Source organism: Trachemys scripta, chromosome 21, assembly GCF_013100865.1.
Source record: "Trachemys scripta elegans isolate TJP31775 chromosome 21, CAS_Tse_1.0, whole genome shotgun sequence".
Classification (NCBI taxonomy): Eukaryota; Metazoa; Chordata; order Testudines; family Emydidae; genus Trachemys; species Trachemys scripta.
Window position 1 is genome coordinate 15,268,069 of NC_048318.1, and position 22,185 is coordinate 15,290,253.

The window sequence follows — 22,185 nt, forward strand, 5'->3', positions numbered from 1 at the left end:
AGGAGTCTCTGGCAATGTTTAACTCCAAACTGGGAGCACCGAATGAGTCCTCTAGAACAAGTGTGAAAACATAAACAGCTGATGATCTGTTGGGAGGTGCGGGGGAAGAGGTTAGCTACACAGCTCCCATTCTGATCCTATAGACTGACTGTTCCAGGAGCAAGTTAAAGATCCCACAGCACCTTTCAAAAGGGATAGGGCTAAACTGAAACCCCTGTGTCCTGGTCAGAACGCCTCAGGAAACAGCTCCTAATGCTTCTAACTATATAACTTTACCAATGGGTATGTAATAGTTGCTGTGTTTGTTTGCACAGTCAATGCACTGCCACTATCTTGCTCACTGCTTTGGGACACCTCCAGCACTAAGGCATTAGAGAAAAGGAAAAAATTCGAGTCCCTTACCTTATACTCCTCCATATTCACATCATCAGGGCCAATCTCCTTCAGCTTAGCTCGTGCTACTTGCATAATGCTAATTGACCTGCTCAGTGCAACAGAGAGAGACATTAGAGAATGGCGAAGCTACAGAATCCCAAATCAGAAAGTCATGATAGTGGATCCCCTGGCACAAACCTTTCATCGTAGCTGAGGTTTCTATCTGCAAACTGCTCCAGGAGGGTCCGCTCCACTACCTGCTTGGGAGCATTGTTCCGCAAGAAGTAGATGAGCACGTGTTGCAGCCGGGGGTCATTGTGAGGGGTTGGGGTCTCTTTGGCCAGCAGATACAGTCTGGAGTACTCTTCATGGAATGCCTATCAAAGTCAAGCAAATGCTAAATGCCTATTCTTTATTAGTGCTGCAAATTGAATTTGAAACCTGCAGTGGGAAGGTTGATTACAAGGCTATAACTGTCCTGTAACTTGACAGGATTCGGTGCAGAGATGTCTAACTGCTACTTACATTAGCTGGCAATTGCTTAGGGCATCTTCCATTAGTTTTAGGCCAGAAGGGACCATGAGATTGTCTAGTGTGACCTCCTGTATGTGATATGCCATTATATATCCTCTGGATAACCCTATGCTGAGCCCAGTAACTTCAGTTAACTACAAGAGACTACACTGTTGTGTGCTACAGGCAGAGAACAGGAGAGACCGAGGTGCCACCAATGCCCAAGGCCCCTCTGATGGCAGGGAACTGACTAGGTGAGATAGGCTCAGAAGATACCAGCAGGCAAACCACACCCCATAACGCAATAAAAAGCGAAAAATCCCCAAAGGTCCCTGCCAGGCTGGCTGGGGTCAGAAATGAAATTTCCCCCCAAAAAAGGTGATCAGTATGACCCTGAGCATGTGAGCAAGACACACTAGCCAGGTTTCTTAGAGGATTTTCTATACCAAAGTCATAGCACATCTCCACCCAACCAATATACCATCTCCACTTTATAAAGATGGCTGAATCATATCAATCTATGCCTTAAGCAAAAACATCACCTTTAAAAAGAGAACCCAAGGGAGGTAGGCACTGGCTCCACTGACTTTCAATGGAGTTGGGTGCCTAACTCTCTTAGGCATTTTTGAAGATCCCAGTCCAAGTGCTCATTTTAAGGAACTCTTTAGAGACATCTCAAACCTTTGTTACAATGTGAGAGGAACAAGAATGCAGCTGGCAAAATGTTACTCTGACCAATAATACATGATAGTCAGTAAACCAAAAGCCCCGTCCGATGTTCGTTCTCAATTGCAATTACAGGAAGTCACCGGTGTGATTTAGGACTACCGGAAGCCAATTGGATGGTAGAATGAGTGAATTTTCCTAAGCCCTCTTTTTATTTAACTTCAGTTGTTTGTTTCTCTACAATATCTAGCCCAAACTAGCAATGCCCGCTCTCTGTTCAGGAATATTTACAATATTTATCTTTTTCTAGTCCCTCTTCCCATTGCATAAGCTTAGGAGGACATATTTTACAGAAATTCCTACAGTAAGTGTGTACATTTATGGCCCAAATTTAATTACACACCACATATGGCCTGGTTATGATTAAAATTTAATTTTTATTTTCTGGTGATAATTATATTGAGCACTTATACAGTACCTTCCATTCAAGGGCTCCAAAGTGCTTTTCAGACATAATTAAACCTCACAAGCTCCTGTGAGATAGGTATGGGAAGTATCATTTTTGCACTTGGGGAGAGAGAGAAGTGGAGTGATTTGGACAAGGTCCCGCAGCAAGTCATGATCAGAGTTGAGATAAGAACTCAGGTCTCTTAACTCTCAAACTGTTGCTTTAAACAGACTATGGCAAATGCACTTGCTTGACTTTACTCAAGGGATGCATTGACTAATGTGACTAAAGATAAAAACATGCATAGGTGTTTGCAGGATTTGGACTTACACTACCTTCCTAACATGCCCACCCACACCTCCCATTTTCGTTAGATATAAACATTGTGGGGTTGTTCACTTAAATGGACAATATTAGGTCTAATCTGGCCCAAAATGCAGGCTTGGGAAGGGGGCAACAACAGACTTTCCCAAACCTAGAACTACTAGAAATATTTCTATATTATTTGCCTTAGATTCCAACGTTTGTACGTGTGCATACGTTTTAAACAAAAACACTGTGTGCAACCTAAACAGTGCAATTTTGTGCTCAAGCATGAGACGTGAAAGGCAAATCAGAGTTTTGAAAATCTTTCCGTTCTTGCAGTCTAAGGGGTTATCTGTAACACAAGAAAGGATGCTTATAAAATGTAATGGGTTTAGCCTGACAATCTTTCTTTAATAGAGTCCTCTTAGTACAAGTAATGGAGTGGATAAATGGAAACGTGGAATAGAAAAAAAAAACTTAGCTGAAAAGGAACTGCACAGGAAGAGAGAGAAGTGGCCAACTCACATCTGTAACATGTTGAAATAGCACACATTTTTCACTGAAGACGCCAGACTTGTGTGTTAAGAGATTTTTAAAAAGGAAAATAAAAGGGTACCTTAACAAGCCCTGCTTCAGACCCATCCCGGTCAAATGTCTGACGGGCTTTAGCAATAGCCAGGATCACACCCTGCATGGCTGGGCTAAGCATCACCTACCACAAGAACAACAAAAAACCCACACACAAAAACAGAGAGGAATAGAAGAAAAGCTGTAGATATACAAGAAAAAAGTACAAAAAAGGTAAAGTTTTAAAGAAAAGTTGTCCAGATCTGAATGGAGATGGGACAACCCAGAGCTGCCATTTGACTACAAATTTAAGTTTATTGTCATTATGTGCAAGTCCACCTCTTGCATGCACGGCCCATGCTGCTATAGATGTTTGAACCCTTCGCTGTGCCACCCCAACTGCTCCTCCTGCACTCTCTTTCCCCCAAAGTCATCAGTAAGTGAAAATACAGAGCACACGGAACATAACTGGGGAGAACCTTGCAAAACTACCATTTAACATGAGAGCAATGCCTGAGGCAGACCATTCCACTGTCCTGCCATTACAACACAAGTGTATATTTAATGCAATCAGGTCACATCCAGCTCAACAGATGGAGCTATTGCATTGATAAAATCCTTGAGACAAAACATAAATACTGCTTTATGCAAAGGACAATGCTAAACCCACACCAAACCCTAAAAATGCCCCTGTAAACTAATTGTCTGAACACATTCGTTCTCTTGCAGACAGATTTGTGTAGCGGATGTGCAACTATACTTAGAAAAAAGACTCTGAACATTTTTAAGGTGTCTGATGTGGTATACTGAGCCTCATAATGGGGCTCTTTCAATTGCTAGCATCAGATACAGTACCTGTGACTGGAAAAGTCACATGGCATTGACTGTATGACATTGTCAGCTGACAATTATGATGCTTATGCGAAGAGTAGAATCAAAGCCATTGACTACTGGGTGAAAAAAAAAAAGTACAAAAACCTCCTTGTGAAGCCAGGCGCCCTAGAAACACCTTAGATATGAGTGACAGGAAGGAAAAGAAGGAGAGGAAGAGGACTTAAAAAAGAAGATGAGTGTGTGTTTTTACAGAGTCACTTTTCAGACAACTTTTCAAATAGTTTTAAAAAATAAATTGCTAAACGATTGGATCCAACCTCTTTGCTTACTACAGAGGGAAAAATATACTTGAACTACACAGTTTCATGTCAAAACCACTACTCACCACAAATCTTCAGAAAGCCCCAAAGCAACCCACAATTGCAAAGATTAATGCCAGAAAAATAACTAGCTCCTGCACTGGGCTCTGTACCTCCTCATTATATCCATCTGCATCAGATCTAACCAGAATCTTCCCCACTCTGGGGATCTCCACTTCAGAGACCTGTGAGCTAGGCTGGGCAGCAGACTCTGTCCCTTTAGCATCTTGTTGCTGTTCTGACTGAACTGTAAGGGCTGTTTCTCTCAGCTGGGTCTTCGTTGGTTCTGCCTCCTTTGGCTGTGGCAGCAGAAAGAGGAGAAAGAGAATAAGAAACAAACAGAAAACCAAAACCAAAGAGGAAAGTAGAAAGAGATTGGGTTAAATGCAGCAGTGCTGCAGAATTATAAGCAAGTGAGAGAGAAAGAGGTTTGTTAACACAGAGATGCAAAAACAGCAGGCTGCCTCAGGGGCAACGTTCCAGAGTTCTCACCTCACACAGAGCAGCCTCTACACCATTCTTCTCATAGGCATCAGCTGTATTTGCAATGGCCTGGGCAGTCTGGTCCTTTGCAATCCTGGCATGTTCGGAGGACAGCGAGCGTATGCTGTGTTCACAGCCTGAGGATTGGTCTGATTGGAAATTCAGAGAGATGTTAACATTCAGTAATGTCACCCGGAAGGTACAAATCCAAATGGAAGACAGGAAAATGGTAAATAGGATGGCTGCATGGTACTTTACCTTAGTATTTACCAGGCACAGTGACCAACGTCCTTCCCATGCAATTCCACCTTCTATAACACTGGTTGCAGCCTCCTTTGTTACGGAAGCGCCAGCTCAGTTTTCCTCACACACAACTCAACTCTTGGGTAACATTCCAGAAAAGTCAACATTTCAAATGGCAGGTCATTCACTGTAAACTCTATTAAGGCGCATCTACACTACAGCTGCAAACAAGCTTCCCAGCCCAGGGAGACAGATTCGGGCTAGCACACTAAAAACAGCAGTGTGGATGTTGTGGCTCGGACAGCAGTTTAGGTTCTCAAGTTTACCTGAACCCCTGAGCTTGGGTGGCTAGCGCAAATCTCCGCCAGAGCTGTAACATCTGCCCTGCAATTTTTAGTACACTAGCTCGCACTCCATTAGCATGAATCTGCCTACCTGGGCTGGAAGGTTTGCTCCCAGTTGCAATGTAGACGTACCCTAAAAGACCCGATCGAACAAAGCACTTCATCACACAAGTAGTCAAATTGAAATCAATGGCACTACTCATGTTTAAAGTTAAACACGTGCTTAAGCGGCGTGGGCTGAGGGATGTGCCCAGTGGTTTGAGCATTGGCGTGTTAAATCCAGGGTTGTGAGTTCAATCTTTGAGGGGGCCACTTAGGGATCTGGGGCAAAATCAGTACTTGGTCCTGCTAGTGAAGGCAGGGGGCTGGACTCGATGACCTTTCAAGGTCCCTTCCAGTTCTAGGAGATAGGATATCTCCATTAATTTAGGGGGGAGGGATAGCTCAGTGGTTTGAGCATTGGCCTGCTAAACCCAGGGTTGTGAGTTCAATCCTTGAGGGGACCACTTAGGGATCTGGGGCAAAATCAGTACTTGGTCCTGCTAGTGAAGGCAGGGGGCTAGACTTGATGACCTTTCAAGGTCCCTTCCAGTTCTAGGAGATGAGATATCTCCATTATATTTTTCCTGCCATGCGGGCAGCGGACTGGACTCGATGACCTCTCAAGGTCCCTTCCAGTCCTAGAATCTACGAATCTATGAATTAAGTGCTCTAGCAGATTAGGACCTAAGGTTTTTGTACACAGCTCAACAGACCCTGAGCCCAAGGGCCAGTATGTCACACATTCTGCTGGTCAGAAAAATAATTTTGTGGCCTCAGAAGACAGAATTTTGGACTACACATGGCAGAAAACCTTATTTGTATCATTTGGTAAATGGTGATGCACAACCCTAGTTTTACATCACATTTGATTCTGGAGTTTGAAATTTAATCCCAAAGGAGACTAATTAATTAACTAACTATCTCCCTGCACTTTCAAGAGGTTCTTCCTCACCTCCTGTCCTAAAACATGAAACGCTGCTGTGTACCATTAAACAGCATGACTGCACTTCAATGGCAATATTACACACAACCACATTTGTGAAGCTCAACGAGACTCACACGAAAAAGGACTGCTGTAATGAGTGGTCTCCCACTCAAGAGGTGAGCACGTCAATGTTCTACAATAAACATACAAAATATTAATATAATTAAATCAAATTGAGATTAGATCATTGCCAGGCACTGAATGTAAAACAGGATATGATCAAACTTGATGGCATGTCTTTAGCTATGCATGATAGAACATTAGCTTTTTCCTACTGATACGATGGGAATTCAGCAACTGAGCTTAGTTGGTAGCTTTTCCCAAGCGTTCAAAATTGTTATGAAAAGCTCCGATAATGGTGAAATTTATTACAGGGAAGTTATTGTAGAGACACGGAACGTGATCTGATAACACACTGATCTTGTGTTACCTTGTCCTGATTCAGAAGTGAAATCCTGAGATTCAGAAGTAGCTGAAGGCTCTATCTGAGGGATCTTGCAGGACTGCTCCTGTTCCCATTCCTCCACCTCCTGTTCAAGCCTCCAGTTGTCTTCTTGTATGTAATTCTGGAGTTCAGGTGGCAGAAGTTCTACTTCTTTCTGAAACTGTCCCGTTTCTGCATCAGCAGCAGCATCTGGAGAAAAGCAAGATTTTTTGTTAGCAATGAAACACGCAGCAGCAAGATAATACTGCCGCAAACGAGGAATATCTAGAAACGTTAAGGAAGATTGATCAAATGGATTGGAAAAATAAAAAAGGAAACGAATATTTTTTCCTGGAATTTGAATTCAGGATGCTCCATAAACAAGTACAAGAAGATGGTAGATGGTCAGCTCTTTGGGCAAGGGGCCGTCTTTTTGTTCTGTGTTTATACAAAACCTAGCACAATGGGGTCCTAGTCCATGACTAGTGCTCCTATGCACTATAGTAATCCAAACAATAACTAACCATAGAAAGGTACATTTCTCCATGGCGCACCTGGACTCAGTAAACTCTCTTGAAGTAACGACCAGGGCTGAGAGAGGGCATAGATTTCTCTTTACCAAAGGCTACCACAATGCTACAGATGGGGCTTAAAATGACAATAACCAGAAAACTTGGAGTTCAGCTTAAAACTCCACACTTCAACCACTACATGAAACTGAGGGGTACAAAACTGCAAGGATTCCAGGTAGTGAGTGATTTTACACAGGTACTGAACTATCTAGGCATAATGGGACACTGGTTAATAATGGTATTTCAGCTCTATAGTACCACTTAAGAAAAAATATAATGAGGAGTGTATCTAATACCGAATGATAATGCCCTATCCCAGATTCTTTCCTTTATAAAAATACTTAAAAGTACAAGGGTCTTTAAAAGCACTAAATGTATATGAAGTCTCATTAAAAGCATAGGATGGGTTCAGTTTAGAAACTGAAAAGTCAGAGCACTAGGAAGACAAACAAGAACTTGTTTCAGCTTCCCCATTCCCATTAGCTAGATTCTGCAATGACTATTGCTGTATTGTTTGCTTTTATTATATCAAAATGAGCCATGTACGAAATTATTAGGCTCTTCTAGATGGCCAACAGCTGTACGATGCAAGTAGCTGCTTACACGCTCATGCATTGTAAACACATAATTACAAGGATCAGTTATCATTAGGGATAATTCATCTCAGGCACAGAAGGGATGATACGCTGCATAAGCAACATGCACTGGGTGTGCTGTGTATATTATGCTACCACTATCTATCAGAAGCCAAAACAAAGAGCAGGGTGTGTAAATGGCCAGGCCAAAGTAGGAAACATTCTGTTTGATCTTATAAAGGATTTGCCGACTGCACACGGACACAATGAGAATGCCAGAATACAGGCCAACTGAAATACAAAGACAAATGCAGGACTGGACATTTATATGGACAAGAAGAATAGTTACAGTTAATGCTAAGAAAAACCCTGAAGCATGAGGTTAAGACAATCTCCAACAATTAGGGATTAGGACATCCTCAATTTAATGGGGGACAGATTAGCCCACATATGCCTGCTGCAAGGTTTCTTTCACCTTCCTCTGAAGCACCTGGTCTGGCGACTGTCAGAAAGACAAGGATACTAGGATAGATGGACAAGGGGGCTGACCCAGTATGGCAATACCTATGAGCCTGCATTAATCAAGCTATATGAAACAATACTTTAGTATCATCCCGAAAGGTCTGAACAAGCGCTCGCCTGGGCTGGTGAATCAATCACAAGACAGGGAGCATCTCATTTTTATCTCACTTCACATATCCATTTTGCTTCCAACTCCCTCTTTGGCCATGGAACCCCCGCTGTCACAGCTTCCCCCATCCACAGAGCAGGGATAACACTTACTAGTGTCCCAGCGGTGTTGAGCAGGTTAATGAGCATTCAATGCTATGAAGGCAACACACACCACACAAGTGACTAAGTACTACCCGCAGCTTCGGTTCTAGTACCTGCAACAAAGTGGGACAGCTTATCATTGATGTACATCAGACAATAGGCACTGGCATTCCTCAGGCCTCCATATGAATCTCTCTCCAGTTCTTCCCAGGATGATTCTGTCACAGAGATGTCATTGTATTTGAGCCAGCTCTTCCGGGGCTGGTCGTATATGTAGGCCCAGTAGTGACCGGCATTTGCTTGGCCCTCATGAACCAGGACAGCATGCAAGCGATAAGGAACCTGAAAATTCACATGGACATGATTTCTGGGCTTATCTTGAATGGATGAAGTAATCGAAAATCTATGAAGACATTCACAGCTGTCACATGCTTAAAAATGGTCCATTCGTTCATTCGACTGCCTGATGTAAACAGATTCCCTTCCCCTTGATGAGCTCAGCTTAAAAACACTTCTATCCACTACCAGTGTGACCATGAAATCCTAAGCCTGACCACCCCACTGGTATCCAAACCTGTCAAACTAATTTCCTGTTTCATGTGTGGCAGTCACCATATCTCATCTAAATTATTTAATGAGTTTCTTACTACTGAGGTTCTTTCTAAAATTTTTGCCAGAGACCCACGATGTGCCAGACACAAGTTCTTCTGGTTCCTATTGCTGGGGTGAAAGATAATTGGAACTTGGAGCCAAACCCCCTTGCATTCAAATCTGTAACAAAAATTCTCAAGCAATCAGCCTGGCTGCCTGTAACAGAGCCTTGTGCCTGGCACACACAAAGTGTTTTCAGGACTAAGATTGGAGAAACATCCCACAAGTGTTTGTTGTATACATTTTTAAAAATGCACTTACTACAGTGGTTTTAATTCTCTGAATACACCTCTGTAATTCCAAACTATACAATTACCTGCACTGCTACGTGGTGACAGAACCCATTGCAAAGTACACTACCCAAAGACCCCCTTCTCACACCAGAGAGTATAGAATAGTTCAGGTTGATAACCAAAACCCATCCAAAAATAAAGTCCTCTCTGCAGAGTCTACTCAGGACAGGAGTTCCCCAGGTCCTTCCAAAGTATCTGAGTGACATGGATCAGAGGATACTTCATCACTCTCAGAACTTGGGAATCTGACAAGTCTGAGGACACCTATCAATCCTCCTTGAACACTCAGGTTCCAATAAATGATCTAAGCATCTTATATCTAAAGCCTTATGATCTCTGGTCTTATAGGCTGTAAGTAGTCATCTGCACTAGGGAATAACTGGAACCAGATTCAGAGGACAGGTGTGTAATTTTCAGATGCCTGTTCAACCTATGCTTCCTGTTCTTTGATACAGAAACAAATGAATCTAAGAGGAGCCTGGGACTCTCAGTAACTGGCTGTTCTACTCGCAGGTAAAGATTCAGAGACCTCATGCCATGGTGGATGCAAGAAGTTCTTCTGCAGACAGGCTCAGACTCAGAACCACATGACTGGCTCTTTCTCCAATGGATCAGGGACTTCTCAGGCAAAGACCTAGAAGGCCCTCTTGGTCTGACAAAGTCCCCGCCGGCTTATGTGGGCCCAAGATCCAGGCGCATTTCTAGGCCAGTTCTTGCTGGAAAGCCTTTATTATTTGTTTGCAGTATTTACAGGCATTGCAGTTCCTGGCTGGTGGGCAGATGGAGCAATTGCCTATCTAAGATGTCATACATTGCAAGGCATCCACAGTGAAGGTGACTTGATAGAAATATTAGGTCAAGAACAGAAGTAATGAAATCTGAACACTTTCCCCAGGCACAGAAAATGTAATTGTGAGAAAAAATCCAAACACAAAACAAGAAAAAGCTAATGACAATCCCCTTTTTAAAACTCTAATCCTAATACAGGGAGAGAACTAGGTTCTGCATCCACTGAGGCTGAAAAGCACAGAAATGAGACAGTTGGCAGTGGAGGAGTTTCTGGACTCTTGGTTCTAGAAAACTGGAAGAGAGCTCATTCCCACACTACCTCTTGCCCCATCCCCAAAAGCTTTGAAACAGGTCCAGTCACCGAGTGGCAGGGCAAGAGATCTCGCATCAGGGATCTACCAAGGCAACGTCATGTAGGTAGGTAGAACTACAAAGTGTGAATCAGCAGAGAGAAGAATTCTGAGCCCTAAGCCAGGCCATCTTGCACCGAGAAATCAGCTATCTATAACCAAGAACACACAAAGGGGCTGACCTGTTACATACTAAAGGGAAAGGGCAGCAAAATAAAGGCTAGAGTTTACCTCAGATTTCATCAAGAAAGCTAGGGGGGAAAACACACTATTTCTTGAAAATCCTTAAATTTTTTAAAACAAAATTTTCCCGGGGAACTTTTGAAATATGCTAAAGCAGAAAAAGTAAACTGACCACCAACAACTTGGATTTCACATTATACAATGGGCATTGTTCAACTGGTAAACATAGTAGAGCATGACTACCCTGCAGTGACATAGGGAGTTCATCCTTCAGGGTCTTTGACCAATCCAGATATTTATGACTCTACAAAATTCATCTTAGCATGTGCAGGTGCCCAAGTGCTAATGGGAGAAACTGACAGTGACAAGTGTTTATCTAAGATTATATTAAATGCATTATATTCAGTTTGTTTTTAGATTCATGGATCCTATTAGTCACCTACTAAGAACACCATTTTAAGTAAGTTATTTCCCTCCTCAGAAAGGCATGTGTTTCGTTTCAAAGCGAACTTGGCAAAACATTTAGACACCCACCCCTTCCTATGTACATGCGTGCAACTTCCCTAATATTAATGTGACCTATAGGCACACACCAGCTGCACTATATCATTTTAATGAGCCCCTCTATGAAAACCTAACAAAGCCACACTTCCTACCTGACGGAGGACAGGGTCACCATACATTTGACCAATGGATTGGTTGATTCTGGTAATACAGTCCTTCAGATCTATTGAGAACAACAACACAGATCATCAGCTTTGTTTAGATAGTGCCCCCTTCACTCCAAACACATGGGAGTACAGAGGTAATCAGAACATAGGCCCTTGCCTGCCCTCGGATACAATCATGCAGTTACTACCACAGAAGTTAATAGAAAGTTGTGCATGCTTATCTTATGATAGACCAGGGCCCTGTATATATACTGGACATCACATTACATTTAAGGATTATTGCTACACTCACTGCTGAAAAGCAGCCACCTCTGGGGTGGAGCATGGTTCAGGAGTTAGACAGTTGAAGCTGCCAGAGGGAATTTAGGTTAGCAAAAGGCTGAAATGCACGATAAATACTTGAGGCCAACCTTGGATGTCCTGCTCAATCTCGCTCCTCCATCGCTGCAGGCACGTCCTAACTAGGCTCATCTCCTCCTCAGTGACCACACGAGGAGCTGGGCATTCAGGGATTTCTGCTGGTAAACAGGAGGGCTGGGGCAGCTTGCTCATTAATTCTTCCTGGGACGGAGGGTTTATCAGAGTGGATGCTGCACCTTCAGCGTTCTCAGTACTTTCTGTTTCTAATACACTATGAAGCAAAAGCCACATATTGATGGACACATTATTCAGGCTGCTGTTTCCAGAGAGCATACTCAAGTTCACAATGCTTTAAAAAAATATTCAAGATCTGAACAAGCAAGTTTCCATCCCAGATGATGCCAGGCTTACACTTATTCACTAGTCAGGGAACAGTTTGGTAGTGCAGTCCCTTCCGAGAGGACCAGATCCCAAGACAAGAGGTGATGTAAAAGCACGAGTTCTTACAGGACTCCACAGTGAAGCATAGAGCCACAATCCACAGCACTGACAATTCCTTCCCATTTTACCAGAGAACGCATTTACTTGCTTGCTTAAATTCAGAGCGCAAGCCAACCATGGTGGGTGGATTTGTGATACTTCAGTATTGCACTATTTTAATGGTTGATGAAACAAAACAAAAGATTACTACACTGTGCAAAGAGTTCACATAATTTATCTCAAGATTACTGCTTAAACATAGCAGTTTGACTTTGTTTCTGGAGAGGAAAAAAGCACAAACTGGATGCCGTGTTATCTGCACAGATTGGTAGCACCCATCTGGGAGCAGGATACTCAAAAGCAGGGACTGTCTGTGTTGGTGTTCATACCACACATCCCCAAGGTCCCGAGTGCCTAGACAACTGAACCATACGACAACAGCTCCTGGAGCAATGATCCAGGACTCTTTAGCTCAAAAGGTCAAAGCTCTTTCTTTAGCCAACAAACTTTTTTCTTTCCTCACCTATTTTGCTGCAGAGGTTCATTCAGACCACAGCTCTCAGCTGGGGACTGTGCAGGAGTCATCTGAGAGTCCTGAGCAGAGGGAACAACTAAAGGTAGCTTTGTACTGGCAAATTCAAGAACATACTGTAGCATGTCAGGTAATGGGAAGCGGCTTGGGCCAGAGCCATATTTCATGTATCTAAAGAACAGAAGCAAGACAGCAGAGGTCTGTTAACTGAATCCTCACACAACTCATTTTACACGGAGAGGAAAATAGTATGCACAAGCCATATTTATTATAAAATATAAATGCCTAGTGGCTGCTGGTTATACTAATAACTAACTGTTGTGTTACTTAAATTAAGCTCTTGAACACAAATAGCTCTGATTCAATTTCATGCCTTGTTTAAAGAGAAAAACACCAACTTGAGGGGGAGGGAGTTGGCTGCTTACCTTTCCAATTTCTGCTGAAGAACTGCTATTTGCTTCCTCAACTTCCTCGTCTCCTCTCTCTTCTTTTGAATAATCTCTTTACTGCTGTACAAATACCTAAACAAATAGCCCCCGCCCCCAAAAGTGACTGAGTGAGATTTGTATACCTCTAAGCACAGCACTGTCTCTCATATGCATACATTTTAACATTTCCCTGCCCACAGACCCACCCACCCCTCTATTTCTCTAGTTAGACTAAAACAGAGCAAAGTGTGAGGAATCAGTTTTGAAATAGAACAGCCTTGTAAAATCTCACCTGTCCATATAAATAATCTGGGGAAATTCTAGCTTGTTGTGAATCTTCTCTGGCTGCCCTAGTGACTGATTGAACTCGAACCGGGAGAGTTCAAAGGTCAACACCGGAGGGAGCTTTGTAAACCAACGCTGTAACAAACAGAAATGCCCCAACGAGGGCACAGGTTTTGAGAGGATGGCTGAATGTCACATTTTATATCAACAAGTAAGTCTGCCCCCCCAATAACTTTCTTCCCTTATACATACAAAGTGTGAACTAAATCAACATGAGTTGCTATTTAGAAAGCCTAATTTTACAAAATAGAAGACTTCCACTTCCATTTTAGACCTTCACCATACAAAACATAGTTAAATAATATCCAGAAAGTCAATATTTGATGCCCAGGGCACTCAGATTGATCGACTTCCATCTAGTCAAGGAGCAAATTTAGAATAAGTTGGCAAATGCTACACTGAACCCATGTCTGGTAGGCCCACTGAGAGGGAGAGTTACTTCACATTGCTGCTGGCACACAAAGAACATCAACAAATAGCAGCCCTTAACCAATCTCTGTGCACTCAACTACTCTCTTGGTCTATTCAGAAACTCTTTAGCGTAAGAGGCACAGACAACAGATCACCTTCTCAGTATTTGGAGTGCTGCTCTAAATGCTACATTGAAAAGGTTATTCGTAGTTGCATTTATACTTTCCCTGGCTCCCAGCTTTCAAGACTATTTCTAACATCCACTGCCAGAAGAATATTTCATGCATTCTAACGCAGTGCCAGACAGACAGTACCCTCCCCCTTGTGGGCTCCTGATAGTACACTAAGATAATACTGCTCTGAAAGATCCAGATCAGAAAGCCAGAACACAACGGTTCATCCGCAGAATCAAAATGCACCAATAATATTGTCAGTGAGGGCCAATATTAATGTACACAGAGGGAAGCTGCCATTTATCATGACCCTTTTGAGAAAAGTCAACCAAACATCCTCATAACCAACAACAGCAGGGAAATGTTTATACACCTGCTATCAAGGTAAAGACACAGATTTCTAGTTAATCCTGCTGCATATCAGGCTTCAAAACACTCACCTAAGGTCTCAAAAGATAAAATGCACTTTATTTTCCACGTCCCCTATCATGAAGTCCTCTAGTCACGATATCCTGGGAAGTTAAATTAATGAGCACAGATTTTCCAATCACATCTCCTAAAATTAAAAGTGACAGTCCTTGGCTTATTTCCTTGTTTGAGACACTTTCCCCTACTTTTTAGTTAACCATTTAAAGGAACTAAAAGCCATGGACCTCTCCTATCACCTGTTGAACTCCATCTTGCTCACACTGCCTAAGATTTTGCACAACACCAATCCTACCAGAAGTCTGCTTCAACTGTGTCTGTGTGCTCTAACACAGGAGCAGCAATCACCAAAATCAGGCAGTTGATTCCAAAGTTAGATGGGCCTTAAAACAAGCTCATCCTGAAGTCAAACCTCTTTTTTCCTTTTTAATTCAAGTCACTGCAACTCATCTTTCAGGCACTCACCTAATGAGTGAAACTTCCTCCTCCCCCTTTTCCCACCAACCCTTGCAAACATCTCTTTAGTGTTATCTTCCAGCACCTTTTTAACATGGCCTACAAGCTAATTTCCCTCAGTCTGCCTTCACATCACATGAATCCTTCCATCATTTTAGTTGACCTTCTCTGTAGTCTAATTTTCCCATTGCTTTTATCTATAAAGTGAGGCTGAATGCAATGTGTGTATCTTAACCTTTTACTTTGTCACAAAGTTAAGCAGTTTATGATTGGCTCATGATTTGAGTAATTAAAAAAAAGGAAAAAAATAATCAGCACAGGCAGAAGGTTAAGAGTTACAACGAGAGAGAAAAATGAACACTATAACAGGGAGAAAAAAATACAAATTCCAAATGGCATACCATAGAGTTAAGCACTGTACTTTTACCCTCCGAAAATATGGAGGCAGTGGTTCTCCCCTACTCAGGTACAGGTAGGCTTCAATAGAAAGAGAGAGACTTTATCACACTTACACATCAGAAGCAGGCGCCTTTTTAAAAGGGTAAACTCCTGGAGTAAGTTACATTGGACAACAAGGTCTTTACAAATAAACTAGGGCTTGGTGGCTTAGATATCAACTCACATTTAACATTAATGTACATTTAACAGACTGACCACGAAATGTTTTACATTTGGTGAAGAGGGAATTTTTACAGTCACCATTTTAAGTTACCAGGATACAATAGGACCTCCGTCCACTACATTGACTGCAGCCTTTGAAGAAGAGCAAATAATACATGCAACCAACCTCTTGTCCATACTTCACTGATTGATCAGAAGGTAGTGGCTCAATCTCCCCTTCTACCATGGCCCCTTCCAAACATTCGTTTAAGTTCCGATAACCGTTTACCTGAAGGGGATACTGGCCAAAGGTCTCTATCTTAGAAAAGGTCTTGCCTGAATAAAGGGGAAGGAAAAAAAATATAAACCACCTTAAAACAACAACAAAAACTCTCTCCTCTCTAACTTATTTTAGTATATACAACTATATGTTTCCTACCAAAACAACCGCTTCTAACACTCCACGGGATCTTGCAACAAATCACCCAAGATCTTTCATCGGGCAGGCAGGTTAGACACATCATCACAGTAGAGAAATTAGGCCCCTTTGGCTCATCTTCTCTAGAGGTGAGACCCTTTACAAATCTATGCTCATGACAGTGAGTATTTAATAGAGGATACTACCCTTTGGAGAACAGACTTTACATTATATTCACCGGCACTAGGACAACTATATAAAGATAATCTAATCTGTATGCCTATTGTAATAGCGAAGAACCAGACAATCTCATCAAGAAACTGCAACAACACACAATGTCACAAATCATATCATAGATCTACACTACAGCAACAATCAAACCACTCAGAAAAAGAGTTAAATGTAAAACCAAAAATCTCTAACTTACCCTCATGGACCCCTTCAGTCAAGAAAGTCCCATAGAAGAGTTGCACCATTGGGTTTTCTGATTTGTCTCGAGGGCTGCTGTTTTCAAAAGGAGAGTGTACGCATTTTGTTAGACAGAAAGGGAGCATATGGGTGAGTTACACTTGTTTTCACAAGAATACATATATATTAGAATTTTTATTTTGATGGCATCAACAAAATATAACCAACATTAATATAACTGGAGCAAAAGGCAGCAAAAATGGCCCCAAACCCAAGCTATGAGGGAATAGGTAGTTCCTCAATTAATAAATATTACATATGCTGCCCTTTTTTTTTTTTATTTAAAGGCCACAAGGTATTAAAATGGACTTAAATTTAACAGCTAAACCTCAGCCTTGGGCTTTGTGCCTAAAAACAAACAAACCAAAAGAAGAGAAAGCCATCAATTTGTAGTAATACTTATAATTATACTCTACATTTTGAAAGTGCCTTTAGAAGGATCCCAAGATGCTTTTGTAAATATCATCATCCCATTTATGCTAATAGGTAACACAGAGGTGGGAGTGACTTGCCTAGATCAGGTTACAGAGTAAGCCAGTGTCAGAATCAAGATTGCAACCCAGGAGTCCTGGACACTTGATCTCTATTCTAACCCATAATTGCTGGTTCTGGATAAGTTTGCACTCAGAACTCAAGTTATGCATTTTAAACAAACCAGTTTATCCGTACAGACAAAAAAATTACTCTTCTGCACTTAAAAAAATCATCAACAGTTATTTAAGTGTAAAAAGCAGATGCTTTTCATACAGCGTGACCCCGTACATGTCAAGACCTTTTATAATTGTAACTATCACACTACAGATTAATGCACTATTCAATATGAATTTAGCCCACCGGCTGTAACAACTCTAAACAATACAATATGGAGTTTATTACCTGGTGAATAATCCATGTTGAAGAGTTCCATAAAAACTTATGTACTCTGTAGGTCACAATCGCATCGAATAAAAGCACCTATCTAGGCAAGAAATGCTGATGCAAACACAGAATGCTGAATATTATTGAAAAGGGATTATCCTGACTGCTGCAGTGAAGAAATAGTTTCTTGGTTTGCCTAAAATATTAATTTAAACTCTAGCATCTATTAGCCAAACAGTCTAATTAAAAATCTATTTTTCTGGCCAGTAAGTAAAAACAACCCAAACTATAACAACTCACTTTACATTCACAGACAGCTGGAATGCATCCTCTAGCCAATCCAGAAGCTTGTGTGTGACTTCGCTCACATCTTGCTAAAAGAGAGCCAGAAATTGGAGAGTGAAAGATTCGACCGAGAAAAGGCTTTGATAGAAGCAGGTTTTATTAAAATCTCACACTTGTTCAAATATACTCACAAAACTAGTGTGCTATCTCTAACCACGTGAATGAGCTATACAAGCTAGGTGTTATTACCACTATTCTAGGTCAAAGATGAACACTTTATCCAGCACTGCACTAAGTCAGAGGAAACTATGCTGGGGACATGGAGAAGAAATCAAGTTCCAAATCCGGTGGTCCCCAACAGCAACTCCGATAGCAGTGAAGGGACAAATTTCACATTGGCTATTTAACTGTCTTTTTGGTATGCACGTGCCTTTCACTGTCATGGATCTTTAAGAGGGGGTTTTACACACACTTGTCAGGTGAAACACAGACAGGCAAGTGTTTGGAATTATAGTAGCAGGGCATTAAGTGAAACATGACTCTTTATATCTTTATTAGGGCTGTTCTGGAGAAAGCCAAGAGGCATTGTATCCATTTTACCTGCTGTTCGTCAGCTGATTTAAATGCGCCTTTTAAAAGTTCCAGTGATGCAGTGGGGTCTACAAATTTACGATGTGTCCCCAGCATTAAAGCAAAGAGACATTGAAGTTCCTGCATGAATGCAATATTTCTCTTTTCCTAGAAAAGAAGAGAGCACAATAGTCTACTGCTCAATAAAAGTAGGACACATATATGAAGAGGTAAATTAACAGGGCCAGCACAAGGAACGTTAATATAATGGACAGTCTCATAAGAGACCAACTTGTGTTAGGAACCCATATCTCCTTCCCCATGATGCAAGGATCTTTCTTGAAAGCAGATCTGACCAAGAGTCAAGTACATGGGAGAACTGAAGGATTTGCAATGGTTCCTCAAAGTGGGAAATCTGGGCTCAGGAGAGGTGCCAGAAGTAATATGGCATCTAGAATAAGAAGGCCAAGCTGTACTCTAATATTCTGAAGTTCAGACTTTCGCTAGAGACTTGGAGTTTTAAGGGGAGGTATGGGGGAGACTGAGAGAAAACAAGTCCTGAATTTCTGGAGTCACTAAAACAGATTAACAAGGCACAGATTTTCCACTCTCTCTGCAGTTCCTAGTTTTTGAGAAAAGTTATAGGAGAAACTTTCAACCATTTCTGTAATAACTGATTATCCTCAAGAGCAATTTCCCACCCTTGTCTACAAGCAGCAAGTCAGTTTTTATAGTCACCAATACAAACGGCCAGAATCCCTGGAAGAGCCAGGTGTTTCCAGGAGAACTTACACTGCGACTTCGACAATTCTCAAGCATGCTTTGCGGGAGAGAATAACTAAGGACCAGCCTACGAAATTCCGGCAGCTGGAAGAGAGACTGAAAGGAAAAAAGGGTTAAGAGAGAGTGTCTGGGCTGGTCAACTCAAGTCTGGACTTTGGTCTCATCTTCATTTGCTAAGCCCATGTCATTCTTTGCAGACTGTATGTTTTTCTTACTCACCCCCAACTTCTTCAGTGACTTTCTCCTTAAGAAGTAAAACCTTTAACAGCTCTGGGTGTCATAAGGAGGAGGGAGAAAACTTGTTCACTTTAGTCTCTAAGGATAGAACAAGAAGCAATGGGCTTAAACTGCAGCAAGGGAGGTTTAGGTTGGACATTAGGAAAAAGTTCCTAACTGTCAGGGTGGTTAAACACTGAAATAAATTGCCTAGGCAGGTTGTGGAATCTCCATCTCTGGAGATATTTAAGAGTAGGTTAGATAAATGTCTATCAGGGATGGTCTAGACAGTATTTGGTCCTGCCATGAGGGCAGGGGACTGGACTCGATGACCTCTCGAGGTCCCTTCCAGTCCTAGAATCTATGAATCTGGCCTTCCCCTTCCCCAAGACTCAATTCCCTCCATCCCTCCTAACTAAATTTTTTAAGTAAATTAAGAGAAACCTTTTGGGAAAGAGTGAGGAGAGTTCTTCCCACCCCCAATACTTATTTGCTGATGTAAAAAGAGCCCGAAGAATTAAGTGTGTTTGGTTCTTCTTTCTGCTGTCTCTTCTCATTTTACTAATCACTAATAATAATCGCTAATAATGCACCCAGTCTAGTTTCTTATTAGTTCAGGCATCTAACTCCATTAACTGGAATCTGATACACCATATGCTGTGGAGCCAGTGTTCACTCCAGTAAAATTACATTATCATCACTTTACCAGTCTGGTTTCTGTCATTCAAGAAGTATTTTACCATTGCACCATGACACAGAACACACATTTGTAAATAATAATAAATACATGGATATATTTATATAGCCTTTTTTCTCTATCTCATTTTTGCTCTGATCACTTGGCTGCTGGTTTTGAACAGGATCAGAGTAAAATATGCTGCCACAAAAAGAAACTCACACTTTAGATCATTTTTGTTTAAAATGTGAAGTAGAAACCGGGTGGGCCTGCACAATCTGCTCTCAAATCTTAGTTCTGTAATGGAAGTCTCCCAAAAAACTACATCCCAGGGTGAAGACATCCAGTTTTTCTTTTTATATTAATGTGAAGTTACTGATAGGAATATGGAGAAATACAGAATAGCTCGCTGGCTCACTGTGACCTTGGGAAAATCAACTAACCTCTCTGTGCCAATGTTTGCCCACCTGCAAAAAGAGGAGATTACTTCCATCATGGAGGTGCTGCAAAGCTTATTTAATTGCATGAAATGCATGTTTTGACCCCAAGATGGCAGGCATTACAAAAGGGTAAAGTATTACTGATACCACTGCATTACCTGAATGACTGCACTAAACCAGCACGTATTTCCAATGTTCTTCATGCCAACAGGCCAGTCATCCACTCTCCTCCAGTCATTCTGCTTGGGATTCTCTCCCCAGACTTCACACCGTTTCCTTTTGGAGCGATTTTTGTTTTCAGCAGCATTTGCTTTGTGGGCCCTGGCAGAGGACAAGTATGCAAACATGACATTGTAAGAAAGCATCACATGAGAGTCTTGACAGCCTTTTAAAAGGGACAAAAACTCATTTTGGTATGTAAGGTTGGCTAGTCAAGTAACCACAACAGAACAAGACAAAAGGAATTGGACACTACTGCAGTCCCAAACAGGAGACATACATGAAGCTGGCTCACAGACTGGCATACAATGCCTGTCATCTCTAGGATTATGATGTTATTATCTATTATATTACAGATCAGGGCCCCATTGTGCTGGGCATTGTGCTGATAGATACTCATAGCCATCCCACCTGCCTCACAGAGCTTCCATTCTTAAAGATGAGAGGTAGGTGGTGAATCAAATAGGGTTGGAGGGGCTGTGGGGTGGAATAGGTAATAATACTACAAGCATTTCTTTTTTTATAGACCTACATGTGAGATTTGTAGACAGAGCATATTCTGTTTGTTAGTTAATGGAGATAAACTCAACAAATGCAACCCAGTTAAAAAGGGACAAAGTGAATGGCTGTTAGTAACCTATGTAAAATGAAATTGAGGCAGGAGGCCTCAGTACAGTTCTTAATGGATAGGTGTCACAAAAGCCTCTATGTTGATCACATCGGTAGAGGTGACAGGGACAGGACTGGCCATGAAGATAACGAGCCTTCAGTGTGGTATGCCGTCTCTCCAAGTCAGACACAAAGGACCTTGGAGACAGTCCCCAGAGGGTGATAGTCCAAGCACCTTCCAACATCACTAAGCCCTCTTACGTTGAATGAATAACATTTGTTTTACAGTTGATAAGAACACACTCTGCATAAAGCCCCAGGGTGCATGTAGAAGTAAAGAACAAAAAACAACATCCACATTCATTGACCTGTTAGCATCTCTTTCCACTGCTTGAACTTCCAGAGACTCCAGGAACCTGAGAGCAATAACTGCCTGGAGGTCATCTTTGTTATCAGGAGTTAGATCAATCACATCTGGAAATTGAAGTGAAGTTATCAGTTTTGCACTAGAAGCAGTGAAACATTTAAAAAAAAAAAAAGGCCAAGGACCAAACAATGTTAACACAATTTTGCTACATTCATGCAATTAAATCAAACTGCAGAAATATCACAACTTTCTGCTGAAAAATTAAATTAACTCCATGTCCCTTTAGTTTAAAAAACAAATACTCTACAATCTACCAGGAAGCTGGGAAAAAGGTGTGCACTGCACGGTGCTATTGAAAGACCAGGATTTCCTTATACCTTGATTAGGACATGGGAAGCGGATAAGAAGCCGTTTGGACTGGTCTAACAAAAGGAAACAAAGTGAAAGCCTTAATTAAAGTTCTTAGTACCACAGAGTCACAGATTCCAAGGCCAGAAGGGACTATTGCGGTGATCTAGTCAGATTCTCTTGTAAGCCACAGGACTTTCCCCCTCAAATAAATCCTAAATCATATATTTTTAAAAATATTCAATCTTGATTTAAAAATTGTTAATGTTG

The 22,185-nt window shown here is 41.6% G+C and overlaps 1 protein-coding gene across 10 annotated transcripts in view; it reads right to left on the reverse strand.

The window, feature by feature from the left end:
• The window catches only part of USP28 (ubiquitin specific peptidase 28), a 43,598-nt gene that overhangs the window by 6,498 nt on the left and 14,915 nt on the right, over positions 1–22,185 (reverse strand). For 4 of the 10 annotated variants that reach the window (XM_034754382.1, XM_034754386.1, XM_034754387.1 and 1 more), the window contains exons 4-23: positions 21,945–21,989; positions 21,569–21,674; positions 20,531–20,693; positions 19,050–19,136; positions 18,288–18,425; positions 17,703–17,776; positions 16,504–16,580; positions 15,846–15,994; positions 13,540–13,667; positions 13,245–13,340; positions 12,811–12,990; positions 11,858–12,078; positions 11,433–11,503; positions 8,624–8,852; positions 6,596–6,799; positions 4,561–4,700; positions 4,182–4,367; positions 2,925–3,020; positions 574–752; positions 403–481 (exon numbers count right to left, since the gene is read on the reverse strand). In XM_034754382.1, coding sequence (XP_034610273.1) covers positions 403–481; positions 574–752; positions 2,925–3,020; positions 4,182–4,367; positions 4,561–4,700; positions 6,596–6,799; positions 8,624–8,852; positions 11,433–11,503; positions 11,858–12,078; positions 12,811–12,990; positions 13,245–13,340; positions 13,540–13,667; positions 15,846–15,994; positions 16,504–16,580; positions 17,703–17,776; positions 18,288–18,425; positions 19,050–19,136; positions 20,531–20,693; positions 21,569–21,674; positions 21,945–21,989 — 2,648 coding nt within the window. Of the gene's footprint in view, positions 1–402; positions 482–573; positions 753–2,924; positions 3,021–4,181; positions 4,368–4,560; positions 4,701–6,595; positions 6,800–8,623; positions 8,853–11,432; positions 11,504–11,857; positions 12,079–12,810; positions 12,991–13,244; positions 13,341–13,539; positions 13,668–15,459; positions 15,536–15,845; positions 15,995–16,503; positions 16,581–17,702; positions 17,777–18,287; positions 18,426–19,049; positions 19,137–20,530; positions 20,694–21,568; positions 21,675–21,944; positions 21,990–22,185 lie in introns of those variants that run through there. The other 6 variants (XM_034754388.1, XM_034754384.1, XM_034754389.1 and 3 more) reach the window with 6 other exon arrangements.